Source organism: Protopterus annectens, chromosome 17.part0 (assembly GCF_019279795.1).
Source record: "Protopterus annectens isolate FY-2018-M chromosome 17.part0, PAN1.0, whole genome shotgun sequence".
Lineage (NCBI taxonomy): Eukaryota > Metazoa > Chordata > Ceratodontiformes > Protopteridae > Protopterus > Protopterus annectens.
In genome coordinates this window covers 823,595,355-823,618,916 of record NC_056751.1, presented here as the reverse complement: position 1 = coordinate 823,618,916, position 23,562 = coordinate 823,595,355, and the positions used below count along the sequence as shown (strand labels likewise).

At 38.3% G+C, this 23,562-nt stretch overlaps 1 protein-coding gene across 1 annotated transcript in view; it reads right to left on the bottom strand.

Moving 5' to 3' along the window:
• CTR9 (CTR9 homolog, Paf1/RNA polymerase II complex component) overlaps positions 1–22,013 on the bottom strand; it is a 1,518,941-nt gene extending 1,496,928 nt beyond the window's left edge. The window contains exon 1 of the mRNA XM_044059132.1: positions 21,814–22,013. Coding sequence (XP_043915067.1) covers positions 21,814–21,858 — 45 coding nt within the window. The 5' untranslated portion in view covers positions 21,859–22,013. The remainder of the gene's footprint in view (positions 1–21,813) is intronic.
• Between the last annotated feature and the right edge of the window lie 1,549 nt (positions 22,014–23,562).

Genomic DNA, 23,562 nt, shown 5'->3' with positions numbered 1-23,562 from the left:
ACCAGAATTACTTCAAGACGCCCGAACCCATATGGTCAGACTCAGAAATTACATATAAAAATATGTAAAAAAAATATTATAAATAGTCCCAATCTGGTGTTAAAATGGAGGAAACACCAAACCATGATAAAATAAATATAGATTTGAGTCTGTGGGTGCGGTTCTCCTTTAATGAGAGGTTTACCAATAACATACTTTGTGCTAACAAGCATACTAGCACACTGTCCGGACCAAATGAAGCTGTCATTTTTACAGTTTTGGTAATAGCTTCCAAGATTTGTCAACTGTGAAAATGGGAGGGGCAGCGGTAATAGCTTCCAAGATTTGTCAACTGTGAAAATGGGAGAGGCAGCAGTAAAAAGGTTCGTGGGAGGGAACACTGGATTTTTAAGGAAAGGGAACAATGTGAGTGAACACTGGATTTTTAAGTAAAGGGAACAATGTGAGTGAAATATATCAACAACAACATTTGCTACAGTTTTGTTATCAGAATAAGTACTACCATTGACCAAGTTTCATAGAGGATTGGGTATTACGTCTAATGTATACTGCTATATACTTAAAAAGCCTGGTTATTATTAGAGTTGGGTACCATCAAATTCATATTCAGCCTTACCCTCCCTAATGATGTGGTTACAATTCCTGCAGATCCTGCCTACACCCTCCTCCTTAGGACTAATGGTGGAATATTAAGAATCAGCAAACTTGTACCCAACAGATAATGACCTATCTATATGCTGGTTGAGATGGCTGTAAAAATGTCAAATGTGTGGCTTTAGATACTGTGTCAGCAGGGAACAACGTACTTCTGAAGTGCTTAAGACTTCCATATGCATATTAGTTTGGTTTTAAAGTATTTCCTAAATTTAAGTCAGCTTCTTGGCAATTTGTTACTATTTTCGATGAAAGAGACAGTCCAGTGGTCAGATTTGAAGAAGGAAGGGGAAAATGTTAGTGGGTGAGCAAGCAAAGGCAGCATTCATAAGGACAAGGCATTTCCTCTCACAGGAACATGAGCAATCTGATCTACAGAGATGGCACTAATGAAATCTGGGAAACACTGGGTATTCGAACCTGGTCTTCCCACAGTGACTGTGACTTGATTTGCCTTAAACCTCACAACGTCTCTTTTTGAGTTTTGGAATAGAAAGTAGGTTTGAGCTCTATCATGTTCATATACCTGGGCTCTTATTTGGTCTTCCTATAGAGAGGTTTAGTTTGCCTGTGCCTTAGTCTCCAGCAGCTGGTATCCACCCTTTCTTAGCCCTCACTCTCCCTGTGTAAACAGTTGTCCCTCAGCCATTTATTTAATTCCCCCTTCCTCTCTACTGTCTTACTTCTGCTCTCCCCCCTCCCCCTCCTGCCTACATATACTATACTGTAGGTGGTCTCATCCCACCATGGATACTTATCCTGCTTTTACTGGCTTTAATTAGCCCTGGTTAGGCTACATAGCTAGAATTTGGTCTTATCTTTTCTCTTTTACCCCTTACTCCTCCTGCTCATACTGCTATCTCCCTTAGAGCTTTTCTTGTGTACATCAGCAACCTCGCCTTCCCTTAAACTTTACCTTTCTTTTCTCTTCAACTGTATGCATTTACACTGACCTACTCAAACCTGTCACTTCTCTCCTCACTTGGGCACTCTGGTTGCTATCCTACTCCTTCTAGTTATCTACACTGCTATCCCACCTTCCTTACCTGCTTATCTGATTGTCTCCTTTCTTATCTCACCTTCGGTGGTTTCTACCCGCTCCGTTCGCCCTGCGGGCTCACTCCGCTCCCCTCCCTACCCCCAATTCCCACCCACCCCCAGGGATCCTAACCTTATAGCTCTCTAGACACTCCCCTTACCCCCCTACATCCTATCATTCTTTTTCCCGCCAAACTGTGAACCTCCCCTATACACACCCCTCCCCTCCTACCATTTCCTCTTTTTCTAGCCACCCTTACCATCCTTTTAATTGCATCCCTCCTCTTCCTTCAATCCTACTTACTTCTATCTCTCCACTTAGTTTATCTGTCCCCTCCACTTCCTAAACCCCTTACTTTCCCTTGTTTCCCCTCTAACTATCTCCTTCCTACTTTTATAACTTTTCACTATAATTCCACTTCTTCTTGGACTCTCACTTAATAATGGCTCCCCACCGACCTTCCCTTCCTGTACTCTTACTTATTCTCCCAATCCTCCTCCTCTCTGCTTACATTCTTACCTTCTTTGAAAACCCACTTAACAACCACTTCAACTATAAACAGAGACATACATCCACAATTTACATATCTTTCACCTTTTTCTCAAATGGTAATTCCTCCCCTAGCTACCATCTACCTAAATTCCATAGACTCTCTCACCTCAACTACACCCTACCCTCAAATAGAAAAATGAAACTTCTCACCCTGGTAAAGAATAACTTCTCAACTAAACCAGTTATTCATACCTTACAAGATGGTGACATCCACCCCAACCCAGGCCCAGTATACCCTTCCCCTCTAGTATCTCCATCAAGCCTTAATAACTTTCTCATAGGGCATCTTAACATTCAAAGTATAAATAACAAAGTTCCCTACCTTCATGCCCTCCTTGACACACACCCTTTTGACATCCTCTGCCACTCAGAGACCTGGCTAAAGCCAGTCACAAAAGATACTGAGATCCTACCCCTAGGCTATAACATAGTAAGACTTGACCGTTTAAAACGCAAAGGTGGTGGCATAGCAATTCTGTTCAAAGATCATCTTAATATTTCCTCCCTCCCAGCCTGTCCAACCCAAGATAGCAAAGTAGAAGCTATTATTACTAAACTTCAGTTAAATGGTAAGAAGTCCCTCTACATCATATGCGTATATATACCTCCAGGTAACAACATACCTATTGCAGAAGACTTTCTCAATTGGGTTTCTACCTCTTATCCCCAAGAAACCATAATCCTAGGTGACTAACATAGACTGGAATACTATTAATGCTGACATTCCCTCCTCTCACATTGACCTAAATGGCTTCACCCAAGCTATTACCACTACTACAAGAGTTAACAAACCCAGCAAGAAAGAAAGTATCTTAGATTGGATACTTATAAACAAAGCTGATATGACATATAACGTAGGAACCATGCCAGATGATATTAGTGACCATTGTCTAACTTTAATCACAAGAGAAAAAACTGATTATCTAAACTTCCCTAACATAAGAAAAATACGCTCTACCAAACATTTCAAAACAGACCTATTTCAAGCCGAACTTAATGCATGCAACTGGAACCCTTTAAAGTCACTTCCTATTGAAGAAGCTGTATTATTTTTTAACTTAACCTTTCTATCTATTCTTGATAAGCATGCTCCAGAGCGTACCATCAGAATGAAATCTAATACTGCCCCATGGCTCTCCAATGAAACTAAAAAACTAATCCTCGCTAGAAATAAAGTTTGGGCCAAATGGAGACACCATAGAAACAGCTCTGATTTTCTTCACTTCCGCCAACTTAGAAATCTGACCAAAAAAGCAATAATCACAGACAAAAGAAAATATTACTGTGAGCTTCAAGAAACTCATTCAAATAATTCTAAACAATTTTGGTCATCTGTAAATAAACTCCTTTCCCCTGGAACAACCAAAACTCCCTCCCCACTCAATGCTGACCCAGACACCCCTTACCTAACAGCTAATGCCTTTAACTCTTTCTTTTCAGAAACTATTCAATCTCTTGCTAAACAACTGAACTCCAACAATTTCTATCCCCCTAGTAACCTAGCAGACACTTCCTACTTCTTCTCTCTACAACCTATCTGTACCTCTTTTATCTACAAACTTATTCACAAATTAAAACCATGTACCCCCTCTGCTGATAAAGTCCCCTCTCTTTTTCTCCAAAAGGCAGCTAAAGTAATTGCCTACCCTATATCCATACTAATTAATAGGACAATCCAAGAAGGAACCATCCCTAACATCTGGAAAGTCTCCCATATTATCCCACTTCACAAAGGTGGTAACTCTCTTGAATACTCAAATTTCAGACCAATTGCTCTCCTCTCACCAATTGCAAAAATAATGGAGAAATGTATTCACCGGCAACTTGTACAATATCTCTCTACACATAACATTATAGCAAATAGCCAGCATGGCTTTAGACCACACCATAGTACCACCACTGCCCTCCTCTCCTTTGTGGATACTATCAACAAGAATCGCAACAATAACCTTCTCACTTCTGCTCTATTTATCGATCTTTCTAAAGCTTTTGACATGGTCAATCACCCTTCTTTAATTAGCATCCTAAAATCCCTCTCTTTTGATAACCTTGCTATTAAATGGTTTACTTCATATCTGAGCAACAGGCAACAAGCTGTTCTTTGGGAAAACCACATTTCTACTTTATTGCCAATTTCTATTGGAGTCCCTCAGGGCTCTATTCTTGGTCCACTTCTCTTCTCCCTCTTCATTAATGACCTTCACTTAGTTATCCCTCAAGCTACCTGTATTCAATCATGAGCGACTCCACCATTATTTGTTCCGCTTCTTCTTCTATAGAACTACACTCACTGACTCAAAATATCTTCAATACAGTAGAAACCTGGTTTACTAGACGGTACCTCCTTCTTAATGCCAAAAAAACTAAACTTCTCCTCTTCACCCCTACCTCTCGGACCCCCCCTTTAAACTTCACTATCTCTTCAAATAATGCCACTGTCATCTCACCTGACACTACAACTAAACTATTAGGAATAACCATTGATAATAAACTCACTTTTGATCAACACATCAACAATACCATTAAAATAGTCAACAGAAAAATAGGATCCTTATACCGTATCAAATTATTTCTAACCCCATCTTCTAGAGCTAAAATTGCCCTCTCCCATCTCATAGCTACTCTCCTTTATGCCTCACCTATTTTCACCAACCTTAAGAAGGCTAACCTTAACAAACTTGCCACTTGCTATAACAGCATTGCCCGCTTTGCCACTGGGAACCCCTATCGAACCCATCACTGTCTTAATTTGAGACATTTAGGCTGGCTAGAACTCCAAAATTATCTTTTAGTCTCACAACTCACTATTGCCCATAAAATACTGTATCAACCTGACAATACCCTATACTCTCACAACTTTTAATCCCTTACAATAATCTTAACTCCCTTCGTTCCTCTTGTAAACTTTTGACCAGTTCAATAAGTTCTAACAACTATGCCGGCGACTCTTTATTCACAAACACTATTGGTAGAAGATGGAATCTGCTACCCAGTGATATAACTCTGATTTCATCGCTTCCTCTTTTCAAACAAAAACTCAAGCTATACTTTCAAAATCATTGGCTCTGTTCCTGTAGTTTACCTGACTGACATTCTTTCCTACCCCTTTTTACTATTTCCTCAATTTCTTACACTCCTCTTACTATATTCTGACCATTGAAGCTACTTCCTAGGCTACCTTTAGCCTATGCATGGCTACCCTTGCTCTACCTTCTTCTCCCAGCTCTCTCTCCTCCTCTCCTTGTCACCTCTCCTTTCTCTCCTTACTGTCTACTGCTTCATTTCTACTTCCTAAAATTCTCTACCACTCCTGACTTTCCTCTTCTCTTGTACTCCATTGTTATTTATTCTCTTCATGATACCATTAAAAATAGCCTTGAACTATAATAATGGCGTCCTTCAACTGACTATGTATTTTTCTTTGTCTTCCTGAATTTACTATGTAACTAGTCCTTTTTGGACACTTTCTATTGTTTTTGAATTTTGTGTACATATATGACTTCTTTAGTATATTGTGCTTTTTATGTGTGTGGAGCTTTTCTCCCCGGGCCTCTACTGAAAATGGACATATATCCAGCTAGACTAGCCCGGTCAACAAATGTAAAATAAATAAATAAATAAATTTGCTACTAGATGTACAAGAATCTCAAATCCAAATTGGCAATGTAACTAATATCCTCAGGTGACATCAAAGGGGGGATATATAGTTGTCAAAATTATTCCAAATCTGTTCCCCCAATATCCAAATCCTAATGAAAAAATCCAGGGAGTTAAAGTATTAACACTACAAGTTACTAATATTACATACCCCAAGAATCTTTTAATTCTTATATACTGGCAAAATGCAAAAACAGGCAACTTTCCCACTACACTTAAATGCTGATTAGCAAGAAAAGTACAGATCCATTGTGTGTGCTATACTGTATCTGACAAGACTTAAAATGTCTCTACACATCTTTCCAGAAAAGATTCCATGTACATCTACGATTAATAAAAACATAAAATGTAATACTTACAAAAGGAAATCTCTTTATTCAAATACTAAATTTAACAGTGTACCTTTATCAATGACGAAATATGTTGCTGACCAAATGAGCGAAATGGAGTAGTCGTCCTCCCCTTTTTCATTTTCACCTTTGAAACTTACATTTTTGATCAGGCCATAAAACAAGGGGAGGTACAGACAAACGCCTCTATTACAATATATTTTTCATGAACAATGAAGGAAAAAAAAAAAAAAAGCCTCCCACAAATGTGTGAAAAGCAGCAGTAAATAATGACCCAGGCGATATCAACAGGTTTTATTTAACCACCACTGAGATTGGCGAGTAAAATTTTTGGTTGACTATTAATACTCTCCAGAAATAAAGCAAAAAATAAAATTGTGGTATTCAGTTGGGAAAAGGATAAAAACTGAGGAAGGTAGTCCTGCTTTTCTCATTCCACTTCGAAACTCCCAGTTTGTAATTCAACCTTCTAAATGAAGGCGTCATGATCAGTTTTGTACATTTCAGCTAATCAGTTGTTTATTACCAAACACAAATTCAATGAGCACCATAGCAGATATTAAAAAAAAATTAGTCTTGGAAAAAAAAAAAAACAAAATCAGAATATTAGAAATTAAGAAAGCACCTAGCAATGCTGGCTATACAAGGCTCAGATGCAGCAAGTACAGTTCTGGTCAAACACCAGTACTTCTTAAAGACAAGGAAACTGCGGGGGAAACTCTTGCCAGGATAATCATGGGAGACAGGACAGAACACAAACGCTAAGAATCAACTCAACCTTAACAGTACCCACCTCCTCAGCATCTATTTCCAACTCATTCTACATTAAACCCATTCCAACCAGTTATATAAAAAAGCTTCTTAAACTAAAACCCAGTTCTCTTGCTGTTGATAATCTCCCAAATGAATTTCTAAAACTGGCTGCTATCTCCTATCCTATATCTATTTTAACCAACCGCTCTATCACAGTACAGTAGGTCCCTCTACTTTGGAAAATATCTCACATTATTCCCCTACACAAAGGTGGTCCTTCTACTAACTTCTCCAACTATCGCCCCATTGCCATTCTCTCCCCATTAGCCAAGATCCTAGAAAAATGTATTCATCAACAACTCCTTGACCACTGCCTTAAGAACAACCTTTTATCCAACTCACAACATGGTTTCCATCCTAAACACAGTACTAATTCTGCTCTACTTAGTTTTACTAATGCTGTACACCTTCTTAAAAATAAAAGGTCTACTAGTCTCATCTATCTTTCTTGATACGTCTAAGGCTTTTGATTCAGTCTTTTACCAAATTCTTCTAAACAGACTGATTATAACCTCAGCCTAACATCTCTTAACTGGTTTCATAGCTACCTTTCCAACCGGCAACAGTCTACCAAATGGGAAAATAAATTATCCCCCCTGCTACCAGTTTCTATTGGTGTATCCCAAGGATCCATACTTGGACCAATAACCTATCCTCCTCCATTCAAACTACCTCCATCATTCAATATGCTGATGACACCTCTCATTTGCTCTGCCCCTACATTTCAGAAGCTCCAGGACAGTACACAAAAATGTCTTCAAGATATTGAATGCTCCCTCTCTAACCACCACCTTATACTTAACCCTAACAATGCTAAGTTGATGGTCTTTGGTGCCAATAAAACCATAAATATTACACCCTCCATTTCCATCTTCTCTTCTAATGGTACAAAAGTTGAACCAGTTAGTCAAACTAATTACTTGGTGTTACAATTGATGCTTGTCTAAAATTTGATAAACACATATCCCTGATGATCAAAAAAGTTCACTGTGAACTTGGCTTTCTATACAGGGCTAAATCTTTTCTAACCAATAACGACAGACTTACTACTGATAGAACCCACCTATTATCCACCCTCCTGTAATGCTCTCAAAATCTTTACCAACGTGCATAAAAAAAAAAAATCGACTTAACCTTGAAAGTTGCTATAATAAAATAGCTACATATGCAGTTAATTTACCCCACAAGTCTCACCACTGTCATGCCCTCCATCAATTTAAATGGATTGAATTGCCTAGTCTACTATCTTTCAATCAACTTACCACTGTTCATAATCTATAAACCCAATAACTGTCCTATTGATTTAGTCCAACAAAACTCTAATAGACCCCTTAGATCATTTAACAAATTAATGCTTAAAGTAACCAAATCTAATAACATCTAAAGTAGACTCCCTCTATTCATTTAAAATGGCTAAAACCTGGAACTCTCTTCCCAAACACATTCTAAAAAACCCAGATATTCACCCTATGTTTCATAAGACATTCTTTCACCTTGTATCTCTTGTTCTCAGGAATTGCTCTTCATTTTACTGTTCTCAGTAATTGCTCTTCTTTGTACTTTCCTGGTACAATACACTTATCTTTATTCTCATTTCTTGTACCTGTAATTATTATATTGCATTTCTTATCTCAAGATATACAAATATAATGTTAAATGTATAATTCGAATCTCTTCTTGCATTTAATCTAATAAAACTATTGTACTTTGCTATGTTGCAATCATTTCCTAATGTTTTCTACATATGAATTTTTTGTATGGAGATAGTTTCTCCTCGGGTCACCGCTGAAAATGTGCTTTTTTTGGCCCAGTCAGAAAATGTGCTTTTTTTGGCCCAGTCAGATTTTTACTGGTTAACAAAATAAAATAAATTACCGTTACAGTGACCCTCACTAATGATGATCTGTCTACAACAAGCACTGCCCGAGCTGTGAAAGAACCACTAAGTGACTTCATGTCACTGCACAATGACAACTGCACTGATGAGGTAGGATGATTGTTTCTAAAAATATCAGCCAACAACTCCTGTCTATAACATTCATAAAAAAATTGTAAAAATCAAAGTAGTTTTAGGATTTTTTGCCTGGAAATGTTTGCATAAATATTTCTATACCCCATGAAGACTCCAGATAATTTTTCCCTCAGGCAGACAGCAAATGTTGGAAGTGTGACAGGGAAGAAAGAGGTTAATTGGGAATATATTTTCTGGGAGTGTGCTGAATTGTCGGACTTTAACGATTCCCTGCGGGATGCAATGTCAGAGATGCTGGGTGGGCAGTTTGGTGTGACGAGGGAGAGGATTTTTCTGAGCTAGGACACAGAATTGGAACTGCCTAGGCATAGTAAGGCCTTGCTATGTCTAACAATGGTGGCTGCCAAAAAAGCAATTACTACAAATGGAAATCAAAATCAAAATCTAAACCAACTATACTAGTAGCAGTGAATATAGTAACAGAGATGAAACAACTGGAACTGAGATCTTCAGAAAAGGGTAGGAGCAAACTACCATAGAGAAAAATGGGAATTGTGGGAGACTGGGTAGATAAGTGATGTATAATGTTTCCAAATGGGCGTTTGTCAGTATGGTTTGTGATGTAAAATGCTTGCAACTAAGATTGTGTCGATGTGGTTTGTTTTCATTTATATAAACATATGATTGCCTGTGTAGTAAGTGATGGTTTAATCAAGATTTTTTTAAAGAAAAAACAAGCAGGAATTTAATAAATGTATGTAACATTGCCTAGTTCATATGATATATAGCAATATATGTGAAGTATAATGCTTATAATACAGTTTGATTACTTTCATATGCATGTACATTTGCCTGTGTCACAAGTAATAATTCAATAAAGGTGTCTGGAACAAATATCGTCACTAAAGGCAAAGCTACCCTGCCTCGTTTCAGTAACTCAGTGAGGTTCAAGGTCCCTAACCAAAGACCAAATACAAAGCAAGCAATAAATAAAGGTTTTGAGAAGAAAACATTACTTCCACAACATGACATAAATCAAATGCATAAACAGCAGGAAATGACAGAAAAGATGGTTAAAATAAAACAAGTATAAAATATGTAGCCTTTTTACAGAAATCTACAAATTATCAAACACACTACTAATCAGCCAAATTGAGGAAGCAGGGAATCAAAAGATTAAACTTCCCATGACTTTAGGCAGCTCTGGTGGCACACAGGGATAAAGCCCTGAGATGAGTAGACTGGAGCTCGATTAGCAGTTCAGGTGCTTGATGGAGATAATAGTGGATGATAAGAGAGTACCCATGCAGGGCAGGGTGAAACACAAAGCATACTGCCACAATCCCTAGAGGATGGGGGTTGTTGCACAAGCATTCTGGGGCAGGCTCATCAAGCCATCATCTAGTATCATATTAGCAATTGTACAGCAGCATGCAATCATAGGGGATGGATAACGTGGCTTCAGAAGGGCATAATGGTAGCTTGCCTCCCCTCTAACTCTATGGTGTCAGACTCTCAAAATGTTCTCCTTGCCAGAATGGCTGCAAAGACATCAGCAGTCCTCATTCTTGCCTGAATGATGGCCCACACCAGACAGCTCCTGCCTCTGTGACTCTGGGGACTGACACACAAAATGGAATAAATGGGCTCAAGTCCATTTAGGGGAAGCTTGCTAGTCAGTAGGCACAGGGCAAAACAATGCAGTGTTTGTCACAATCTAAAAAATACACAGATTGCAAGACAAAAAAGGAATGTATATATTCATGAAGTTTTCAGACCAGAGAGCAAAATTCTGAGGCTGAAACAACACAAGTGCCATAAGGGTTCAGACACCTTGCTTCTAGAAATGGCCAAGACAAAGAAAAGATAAGAACCATCCATGCCAAGGAACCAGTACAATGCACCCCATACAGAAAATCTGCAATTAGGCTTTACTATTATTAAAGCCACCGCCCCAAATTTAAAGATACACTGTAAAGCAGGCATTGCTGTAAGCACATCAACAGCAGAACACTCAGGTCAACATGGGGTCAGGAAACGATTTCCAAGATGGCCGAACACTGACAGGTTGACTTGGGTTTGCCAAGTATGAAAACAGAAAATGTGAAAACAGCCACTGAAACTGTCAGTATAGGTAAAATTTGGTTATAAAAGTTAGTAACTACATGGCATAGATGCCAGCAAAGAAAAAACTTGGGAGAACTGGAAAAAATAGGCCAGAAAAGGAGAAAACTCTGGCTGGTGCGAATAGTGCTGCTCAGCAAAAAACACTTCAAGTTTTAGCTTTGGCAAAGGAGAAGCCTTTCAGTAATTCAGAGGAACAAATTAATTTTACTCTCAGATGATTAAAGCAAATCAAACATTTAAGTCAATTAACAAAATGTGGGAAAAACATTAGAACCGAGCTTTAACTAGCCACTCAGTTTGTTGTCTTTCGGCTTTTCCCGGTTAGGGGTCGCCACAGCGGAACTCCGGTCCGCTAATGACTGGCAGTAGGTTTTCACGAATGCCGAGGTGCCAGCTCGACGTTCAACCAAGGCACGCCCATTTACGTATGTCTTTCAAACGCCCACACAACCGTGGGGAGGACATGCAGACTCCACACAGAAGGCACTCCCTGCACTCCAGCCAAGAATCGAACCGGAGAAACTCTTGCTGTGAGGCAACAACGCTACCGCTGCACCACCATGGAAAATTGCAAAAATCTGAGGCTGGAATGAAGAAAAGGCTGGCTGAGTTAGAAGACAAAGCATGCAGAGAAAATGAAATTTTCTGCTGAACCTGTGAAACTGGAAAGAAAAGAAAAGAATGCATTAATTTTATGAAAGCTCAAATAAGCTGCTGGACAAGTGTTCTACAGCAAGACTGTTAGCGGAGAGGGCTTATAGCGTGTATACTCCAAATCTGGCCATGAGAAAGCAACCAAGATGTATAATAGTAAAGATGTAATCATACCGGCAAAAAAGTTATAAATTGTGGACAGCAGACTGTTTCTGAAAAATGATTACGCACTGTACACCAGGCAGAAGAGAAGCAAGTTAGCAAATCAGGGAATGTTGAGAGGCAGCTGTGCCATTCAAGATGCTATACTCATCTGTCTTCAGAATATTTTTTTTCCAATAAGATCAAAGATTTTTTTTTCATGCAGAACAGGCTAAAGAGGAAATAAAGTTTACTCAACAAAGAGTGAGCCAGCAAGCAGAACAGGGCTCTTCTACTCGGTCTTCAGATAATATGTCCAGAAAAAGACATTGCCAGTGAAACCTTTTCCTTTATTACAAAAAAAAATAAAAATGCTTGAGAGATGGAAAAAAATAAAAAAAGCACAGGAGCCGACCTATAAGGATTGGAAGTACACTGGACTTGAACCAAAAGCTACTGCTGGGTGACGGAAGTGATAAGGAAGACTACCAGTAAAACTGAAATCAGTGAATGACTATAAAGCACCAATCCCACCGGACAAGGGGATAAAATGTGAAATATGGCTTTGCAAGAAAGAATGTCACAGAAAGACTGCAAATTTTGCTGCCCAAGTTAAACTGGTGGTTGAAATGTAAAGCATATTTCTCATTTTAGGTCAGTAATGTCTAAGAGGACACGAGTACTCTTTCTTAGTTGTAAAACATACATGCTTTATAATACAAAAAGACTCAAAATGCTGGAGAGAAGCAAGTGAAAGTGTTGTGACTATGTTGCCAGGGTGGGTGGGGGGGGGGGGGTAAAGTGCATTCCTCACACTATTCCCATTTTTACAAGGTGAATGTCTAGATTAATGTCATTGGTTTTAATCTACAGAAAGTTTTTTTTTCCCTTTGTAAAGCAAAATGGGTTTGAAAAATAAGACAAAAAAATAAGAGGAAAGGAAATTGTTAGCTTTACTGTACTTCCAAAATCATTAACTGTTTTTTTCTCCATTAAGCAAATGTTCTCACTAGGTGACAAGAAGTCTACAGGCACAAGCAACTAATGATCAATCTGAACAGTATGTTCTGAATACACAGATTATTTCACCCATATGCAAAGTTGTTAGCTTTTTTTTATTCTTTCACTACCAAAGGCTTTTATTTGGAGAAAATTATTTGTACCTGCCAACAGCTTAAGTACAAGTCTCTCCGCTAACAGAATTGGAGAAAATTATTTGTACCCAAGTACAAGTCTCTCTGCTAACAGAATTGGAGAAAATTATTTGTACCTGCCAACAGCTTAAGTACAAGTCTCTCTGCTAACAGAAAGGTACTAGGTAAACTATAATTAACATTTAAAGGTATCATGGCAAACAAAACAGTTCAGTGAAAAATAAAGTCTGAATGTGTGAGAAGTACATAAGTTACTATCTGCCTCCCCAGCAGATTTAACACTTTAATGCATTTAATGCACAACTTAGTTATCTATTTAAAAGCAGCCAGAACATTAATTAAGGCCAAATGTCAATAATTCCCTGAAAGCATGCAAACTTGTTTTTCATATCAATCTAACAGGGGAATAGAGAAAAAGGGACAGACAGCAATAAGTGCAACTGGAACACAGGCTGTAACATGCCCTTTAGCACGGGTAGCCTTAATTTTAGAGTAGGTAATGCCTAGCCCTGTAGCTGTCAATTTGGGACTTCTCTTATCTGGAGGAGTAAACTTCATTTGTTGAAAATGTACTTAACTGTGTGTGTTAATTAAAATAGGATGGAGGTTGAGAAAATAGTCTGAGCGTTTTCACTGAAGAAAAAAAAGAGTCTTGAAAAGTGTGTGTATAAGCCAAAAAACAGAAAAGTAGGAAATGCACAATCAAAAGAACTGATGTGTATAACAAATGGGAAAAACAGCTATCATAATTGCTTATTTACCTTTAAATGGGGTGTAAATGACCTCACAGATGCTGCTAAAACACAAAGATTATTGAATTATATTAAGAAATGTAATGTGCAAATAGCAATGTAGCAGGAGATAAATTTGTATAGAAACGAGCATGTGAATTTGACAAATCAGATTCTAGGATGGGCCTTCAGCATATCAGGGACAAAGGAAAAGGGAAAATACAGATTGTGCTAGAGGGGCTCAAAACAGTGATAGGAAGGGAAAAAAATTGTAGACTTACAAAAGTAATGGACTAATGGCAGGGGGGATTACACTGGCATGTATTTATATTTTATCAAAAAGTGCCATTATGATCTTAATAAAATTCTGACGCAAATTGGCTTACAGCAGGGATTATTATTTACACGTAGGGACTGAAACTTGATTTGCAGTAGTGAGAATGTACTGGGGCACCCAAAAGGGAAAATATAACAAAAGAGGGTGGATTTCTGAAAAATGAACATTTGGTATGGAATATGGTACAATAACTATGCTAGACTAGAAAAAAATATATACTTTAGCACATGTAGTTAAACGAAAGCATTGACATGCATCTAATAACGGACAGATCTTGCTTGCATCTACAAAAACTAATATAAAGATGTAGGTCAATGAAGTAAAAAATTAGATGGTGTTTTTAAACTTAACTGTTAAAAAGAGAGAGGAATTTAAGGGAAGAGGTACTGGAAATCGTTCAAAAGTCATTAGAGAAGAGAGAAATTTCTTCAGAAGGGCTAGCAAGTGAGTGGGACAAAATGACAATGGAATTAGACTAGAATTAAGATGGGAAGAAGTAATTAAGCTTTGTCAACTTTTCTAAACAATCCTTAAGTACTGCAAAATAAGGGGAATCTCACATAGCAACACGAGGAGCAACCACAGAGTGCTAAATGGGAAAATAAGGAGTATTTGGAGAATATGCACAAGTATAGAAAGGTTGCTGTTAAGTAGTTTTTTAATAACAATGACAGAGCACAAAAACTTAATCAACAAGAAAGCTGCCAAACTTTGGTCACTTTTCTTGTTGCCAAACTTTGGTCACTTTTCTTGTCACAGGCTCCTTGAAATCCTATAAATGTATGAGAGATTTTGGAAAAATTACAAAAAATTATTTAAATCAGATGAATGTGGAAACAAAGAGGCACATGTGAAAATATTTATGGAAAACGAACATGTACACACATTTCCAATTTTAAACCATGACTATAATGTGCTTATCGCAATACAAGGTAAGAGAATGGAAAAGGTTTTGCCAGAAAGAATGGAGTGGAAAAACAAAACAACTGATGACATTAACAGAACAAAAGTTGTCACTGGACCCAAGACCAGGCTCAGAAAAACGTATAAAGTGTAATAGAAAAACAAGTTAAAACTTTCACCAAAGAGGTTTCATCAGGCATATAAAAGTGAATTAAAATACGCTTGTACATATTTAAATGAGAAATCACATGATACATCAATTAATCAAACTTTCATATGCAGTTCTCTTAAAAGGGGTTTTAAAGATACAGAACCACTCAAATCAGGGGAAATGCATACTTTCAAATGAAGGATCCAATGGTATTCCTCGAGCTCTGTATTATGTACAATATTAACTTCTCGTAATGACTCAAATACTACACTAAGTATCAAACATTTAAAATGATGATCAGAACCTTTCTAAACTGTGTGTGTATATAATGCATTTGTAAAGACAAGTCTATTAATATCGGCTATATGACTACCAATGCGCTCCTTAAGTTTTTGGTTCGTCTTACCAACATAAGCTTTACATTGGACACATATAGCCAAGTACACTAAATTCTTAGAATCACAGTTTCCATAAGCATTAAGTTTAAACTCATTTTCATTTACAGGGTGAATAAATAAATAAATCGGCCTGTATAAATATATTTACAATAAATGTATCTACCACATTTATAAGTTAACAGTTTTAAAAGGATAAAGCAGTTTGTGGCTGTTCTTTATAACACTAAGTGTTTCAAATTAACACTCCTTTTATAACCAAAATTCAGCAGTGGAGAAATAACAGAACTTAATTCAGGAATATCAGATAAAATATGCCAGTACTAAATTTGTTTTACTGCTGTGGTATTCTTATTAAAAAGTATAGACACCTTGGTGCTTAAATATTAGATGTACAATTCACTTTTCTTAATATATTTAGCCGAAAATGTAGGTTTAGCTGCAGTGTGACGTTGACTGCTTGATTTCTCTAAGAACAGCATTAACGTCACGATCATAACCTCAACATACAAAATTAGAGGCCACTGTATTTCAATGCTAATCCATACTCATATCTGAAGTATTCATCTTAGCAACCCTCGGTAAAACAAAATGAGGATGCATACTTCTAAGTACACATTTCTTTTGACTGTTTTTTTTGTAAAGCATTGTCTCAAGAACACCCATTTCATTTTTAAAGATAGTAGCATCTAAGAAATCTATCTTAAGAGAAATATTTTAAAAACATTTTTTAAATTAAAAAAAAATGTTTTTGAGACGCAATTATAAAACATATCAAGTGTGACAGCATCTCCACACCATACAAAGAAAAGGTAGTCTATAAAATGCCAATAAAAGGCAGCCTTTTTTAAGAATGGATTTTCAGAAGACAAAAAAAAACTTAAGTTCCCATATATACACAACAATGTTCACGTAACGGTTGGCGACGGGCATATCCATTGCTACAATATGAACTTTGTTGAAACAAGAAAACATTGTTAAATAAAACAAGCATCAATAGTTGACAAAGTGGTGATATAAGCCTGGGTGTATTCAGTAAAATCAAGCAAGAACTCCAACAAACTGAACACAGACATCATTTGCTATTACAGTAAATAAGGGGTTGGCATCTAATGTTGAAAAATGACACCCATTCATATCATTAATCTGTGACCACCCATACAACTGATGTAAAAAGTTAGTGGTGTCGTTAATAATTATTTCAGTTAGATCAAAGCTTGTTCTTAATTTCGTTTCAAGAAGTTAGCTGATTTATGTAATTTAGGGATCCTGTATAAATGGTGTCCTGGGGACTCAACCAGTAGATAGTCTAACATTTCTGTATTAATTTTCAACTTGCTATACATCTCACATAAAGATTTCAAAACATCATTAATAATGATATTGCAGTCATTTTTAGTGATCCTAACATAATCACCACCAGTTAGGATTTGTTCCATTGAATTTATGTAGAGGTAGTATCTAACACAACTATCTCCCCACCCTTGTTGGCATTTTTAAATTACAATGTCATAGGTTGGTACTGGGCTATCTGCCTGAAGGCATATATTAGCCCAGCCACGTTGTGCGGTATTCACCACCCCTTTAGTAGTTCCCTAGACCCTTGTACTAACAGCTAGTACCCTTGGCCCCTATCTAGTAGTGCTGTTGGTGTGATCCCCGGTATGAACTTTCTGTTACCCATCCACTCATCAAGGTATCCTCTTGAAGAGTGATAGTGAGGGGCTCTGTCTTATGTAGATCAGGACCCTGTTCCATAGTAAGGGAAGTCTCTGCAAAGAGAATCTATCCCTCCAGCATGTTCTATTCATTGTTGTGTTGAGGTTTATATCCCTAGAGCATGTAGCTCGAGTAGATTTGGTTTTGCTAAGATGGAGCATGTTCAACAATTCTGGGTTGGACATGGCTCTGTACGTTAGAGATTGCCTCTGAGAAAGCGGAATGCAACCGAGAACAGTCTTAGCTTTTTCAATCGTGCTGCATAGGGCAACTGTTTGAGGCCAGTCATCCTCTTGGTTAGGTACCTCTGTGGTCTCTCCAGCTGCTGGAGATGTCTAGCCAGGTAAATTCCAATTGGTGCATTTTACTCAATAATGGGTCTGATGAGGGAAGAGTAGAGGGGCACCATTACATCGAACCCTTTCGTGATAAGATGGGTCACATAGAAGGATTTTCTAACCACTTTGGCAACATGGTTATCAAAGGAAAGCTGACTATCTACTTGGGTCCCTAGATCCCTTATTTCTTCTACAGATTTCAGGGGATTACCTCCTATGTTGTAGTTTGCGGGTACTCTGTTTTTTTCCCAAAGGGGATTACTACGCATTTTTTTGCACTTAGCTTGAGACCATGGCTTTGACACCATGCATCAGTCTCATTTAGGCCCTTCTGGAGGATCTCCATGTCGGACGGAGACTATTACAGCATCCAGTTTGCAGTCATCCGCAAACTTAGTCAGCCAGAGCCCTTCCGTGCTTGCCTGTACTTCTGAGAAGTAAATGCCAAACAGGAGAGGCCCCAGGACAGAGCCCGGAGGCACACCACTCGTTACTGGTCTGGATTTGGACATAGATCCCGCTACTCTTACTTTATGGGATATGTCCGAGAGCCAGTTTGCAATCCATCTTGTGACGTAAGGGTTTATGCCCAGGTTGGTGAGCTTATCAATAATACCTGAATGGGGAAATGGTGTCAAATGCTTTAGCAAGGTCAAGGTAAGCCGTGCGTACCTCCTTTCCCTTATCTATAGCCTTAGTAAATGTCTTAAAGAAATCCACCAGGTTCAGGAGGCATGATCTGCCCTTGACGAAGCCGAACTGTGTGGGGTCCAGCGACTGCAGGTTCCCAATCTCTCCATTTATGAGTTCCATAATGATTCGCACCATAGCCTTACAGATCAGACTGGTCAGGCTTATTGGTCGGTAGTTCTCAGGGTCAGTTGTGGCCCCACCCTTGTGTAGCGGGACCACCGTTGCCGTGCGCCATTCTATGGGCACATATCCTGTGGAGAGGCTGAGACTGAACAGGGTATTAAAATGCGGGGTTAATTCCTTTTGGAGCTCGCGTATGACACAGCCTGGGACACCATCTAGTCCCATGGAGGCAGTGTTTTTAGATTTAGATAGAGCCTTGTTAACCAATGTATCAGTAATAATTGGACTTGGACAATCCCCTGGAATGGTAATAGGCCCTGTAGGTGGTGGTGGGGGGGGGGGGTGAATTTGAACTGAACCTGTCAGCCAAGATGTTGGCAATGTCAGAAGGGTCAGTGTATTTTGTTCCACTTTGTACTAGCTCAGAACAGACCTGGGCTTTGCCATTTAGGTTTTTGACGTAGCCATAGAAGGCCTTATGGTTTATCCTTGGCATCCTTGACAACTTTCATTTCAAAATTAGCTTTAATTGACTTGATGAGGGCCCTCAATTTCTTATAATAATTATCATGGATGATTTTTCTACTTGAGATTTTTACTCGAGTCATAATTGCTAACAAGAGATGCTCTCCAGGTGGAAGATTACAAAATTACTCACTTTCTGTCTTTTATACAGCTCACATATCTCTCATTCCACTGCTCTCTCAAAAAACCTGTATAGCATTACACACTGAGAATACTGTTGTGTGTGATAATCCTGGTTTGTCTTTTAAGTAGTCATTGAAAAGCAAGAAATTGTAATTATACCTGACGGACAAAACAAAGCAGGGCATATGTGAGAACACATGTAAAGTCAATGCAGTGACAGGAGTTTAGGAGGGAGCTAGCTTAAAGCCAAACTTGAGGGATACCTACAGAGACTAAAAAAAAAAAAAAAAATCAAGATGTCAGACCCCATGTGGGTAGACCCTGGAACTGCATTTAAAATATTTTAAAAAATACACAAAATCCAAAAGTGGTGCTAAAATGTAGGAAGCATCAAGACATGATGAAATAAACATCTTCCAGTCTGTGGGTGCAGTTCTTTAAGTGCATTATTCATGCTGCCACAATGACAGACAGATAAAGATCTACATGCCATCACTACACATCTCTCTCTACTTTGGTTGTTGCCCAAGTTTTTGTGGAATATTACAGTAGCCAAATGCCAAAATTGGGCAATGCCAACAATAACACACAGGAACTGCATTCGCCTACACCAGAACCACATACAGATGTTTACAACTCCAGCACAGTTCTATCTTCCTTAAATGTAATGCGAGGAGCACCATATGCAGAGTCCTCCTGTAACATGCAGTAATCCTTACCAATGGAGGATCACAGGGTAGAGTATTATTCCTACTGTATTTCTCCTTATTAACAAACTTTTATACACAAAACACATTTGTACATATGGCAAGCACTACATATTACATCATCAAAATGAAGAAGTGGCTGCAGCTAAACAAACAATTTTATTACAACTAAAAAAATATCCATGACCTTTGGAACAAGATAAAAGCTTTCACTACTGCCCCCAAAATGGCAAGCACAAGACATCAATCAAGAACCTAATGAAACTACCACAAACTTCAAATACATTGGTGTTTGGTTAAATCAGACTCTCAATTTTATAAGTCACGCTACTGCAACCCAAGGTTAAAGAAATCAACTTTAATTTTGGGATAAGAAACTCTCCCATAGCCACTCACAAGAGTGAAGGATAGCCATTCACTAGCAGCATATGCATCTTTATCACTCTTAATTATGTGTTTACTGAAAACCAGGCTGGCCGACAAACCTTTTTCAGCCATAAACTTCCCATCGTACATTCCTGTTTATACCCCCCCCCCCCCAAGAGATAACCTACATTGCACCAGTATCACAGTTTCTCCACACTAGACCCCCGTATACAATGCACCAGTACCAATCACAGTTTCTCCACACTAGACCCCTGTACACAGGAACCACTACCAGCAGTAATAAAAACAAGTCAGTCATCAAATTTTATTAACAACTAAAGTATCTATTCAACTTGATTCCTGGCAATACCATGTAAACAGCAGTATCACCCTAAAACAATTTGTAATTCATGCATTAGTTATATGGACGCAACCCCACAGTAACAACTTTCAAGCTTCCATAGGTAGGTACTAGGCTATCGGCCCGAGGGCCTACGTAAGCCTAGCCAACAAGGTTCCCTGGCTTACGCCACCCAGGAAAGTTATTTTCCTGTGCCACTGTCTAGCAAAGACACAGAAGTGATCCCCCAGGGTGTATGTCCTATTTGCATATCCAACTAGTCCAAAGTTTTCTCATTCTGTCCTCTCTCTATTACTCATACCACTTCCCTCCTAATATTGGTCTGCATCTGTACATATTATAATCCTCAAACTTGTCAGTGCTATAATGCAGCAAAAATATGGAAACATAACATGGACCCGCTACTCTGACTAAAGCTATGCACAGACACACACACACTTTTTCTTGTTTCACTAGCTTAACCTGAAAATGGTCATGATGGATTACTGTTCTATCCCCCACCAAATGATAAAATCTAAGAATAAAATAAAAACACATCTAAGAATCAGAACTGGTGCTGCAAAGAGAGAGAGAACATGCATGGAGTCACCAGTCACTTTTACACACAACATCTCTGTTACAGGTTTTCTATGCTGGTCACAGGGGGGGCACCAACACTGTCAGGCATCACAATACAAACATGCAAAATTTTACTACAGAAGCCAGCAACACAAGTTAGACATAACGTATTACCTTCCCCTATCAGCAAGAGCTGCTGGTGTTAGGGTGCTGTGCAAGCATCAGAACGTTTGACATTAAAAGTGCTAACAAACATCAAAGGTAATAGTGTGCATCAAGCACTGAAAAAAGTAACATATACACAGTGTGCTAGGAAAATATAACCATAGCTTCTGAGCCGTTTATACAATATAATATAAAAAGATTTTAAGAAACAGAACCTCAGAATGAATAATTCCCCCAATGCTTCCTCCACATACATCAAATTTAAGTTCTCCATGCAAACTCTACAGATGTGTTAGTAAACTAGGAAGTGATACCCTAACAACTGCAGTACAGCATGCAAAGTAAGAAGCAAACAGCTGCAGCTACGAAAGCTCTCTCACGCGGAGCTCTCAAGCCAAAAAGTAAACAAACAGGCCTGCGTAACAGGGCAGGCCTAAGAAACATGTCCGTGTCCGGGTTATTCCTCTTAAATGGTCCCGTACAGACCCAACTAAGACTTCATTACCTCATCCGTATCCCGCAAGGGGATTTCTATCGAACCGCGGGACATGGTGCAGCTCGAATCCCCCTTCACAATAAGAACACAACCAAAGATATCTCCTGAAGCTGTCGTTCCACAAGAAACTACCACTACTAGTAGAAGTGCAGTCTTCTCTCTTTGCTGCTTCCTACTCAAACACCGGAAGGATCAGAGCGCAGCACCCTGTCAATCACGCGACACTTCCGTGGGAATCACAATGAAATTGACAGTCTGGAAGGGAGTCACGATGAGGATATATATACACAAACATTGGCTTTATTTGTATATTTTTGCATATTAATACACAGATTTGTATACGTTTGGTGTAATAGTTTGATTTTTCGAACATATTGTATAACTGTGAGTTAATTTTCTTTGCTAGTAGTAAATTAAAATAACCAATGTGTGTAGTATAACGTGTAATGTGTCGGATATTCCGTCTTTACTTCAGAAAGTAATGCATACCTACTTCTCAACTACCCCTGATTTTTCTACTCACATTTTAACTCCATTTCTCTTAATTCGTAAAACTGATGACATGTGATGAAATGCACTTAGTAAATGGTCAGAAAAATGGAGATAATAGACTTTTTTTATTTCAGAAAAAGTTTAATTCATATCTTTTATTGTCAATGTCTTAAGTTAATAGTATTAATATTTTAAAAGTGTCCCTGATTATTTCTGATTCTGGTGAGATTTGCCCTAAATTGGTGAGAGCTATGACTGCATGTTTCTTTTTCTGTGTGTACTACAATTGTGTGGATTTTACAGTTGTATTGTATTCCTTAAAATATTATCATGATACAGATGTGCCTGCCAGAATTTGCTGTATCTCAGCACATTCTTGTTTTGGCTTTCAATATTTTCTTAATTTGCATACGGTTTGCACGTAATATATGTGGTATAAGATGCAAAATAAAGGTTGTTTAGATAGAAAAAAATCGATTTTTAAAACGTGGGGTATTTCAGTGACATATAATGGTAGACGTTGTAGTTACAGCTTATTTCGGAAATGAATGCGAAGTAGAATCCTCTTATTCTTTTGTTTTTTTTTTAAATCGGTAGTGTCAATATGAAGCCTACAGAGCATAAAAAGTGTGTGTTGTTTATGAACCTCTCCCCATAAGTGACTTTGAAATGTCTGGGGGGGGCAGATTTAGCTCTGTCTGCTGATGCTGCTGCTAGACGAACACAGACGATACGTACCACAAAATTAAAGGCCGGATATTGATTAAACTAATGTATGTAGTGTGTGAATGCAATCCTGCAAGTTATCTTAAAAATCTCAGGTCGGGGAATCAAATGATTGTTTCTTTTTACTGGACCAGTGTAGTGACCTCCAAAGTGAAATGCCCTGCATTTAATAAAAAGAAACTTATATGACTCCACCTTCCATTACATCCATCACAATAATTGTCTTTCTAGCTGATTGTTAGACCAAATGACTTACCTGTTCCTGGACAAAAGCAAAACGGAACGCACCGTATTACATACCTTTCAACTTATAATTTGCAAGAATTCTGGACCAAGCCAAAAGTAATGGGGGGGGGGGGGGGGGGCAAGGGAGCAAAGGCCCTAAGACAAGGATAGAATTTAGATATTGCTGTTAAACTTTGAAAGTTGCTCCAATAACAGGTTTTCCTTTAGCATGGATTTTTTTGAACAGTAAGACGTTTGAAACGGAAATATCTGTTATTGTTTAGTGACTTCAGTCCTCGATGATTTGCCAGAAAA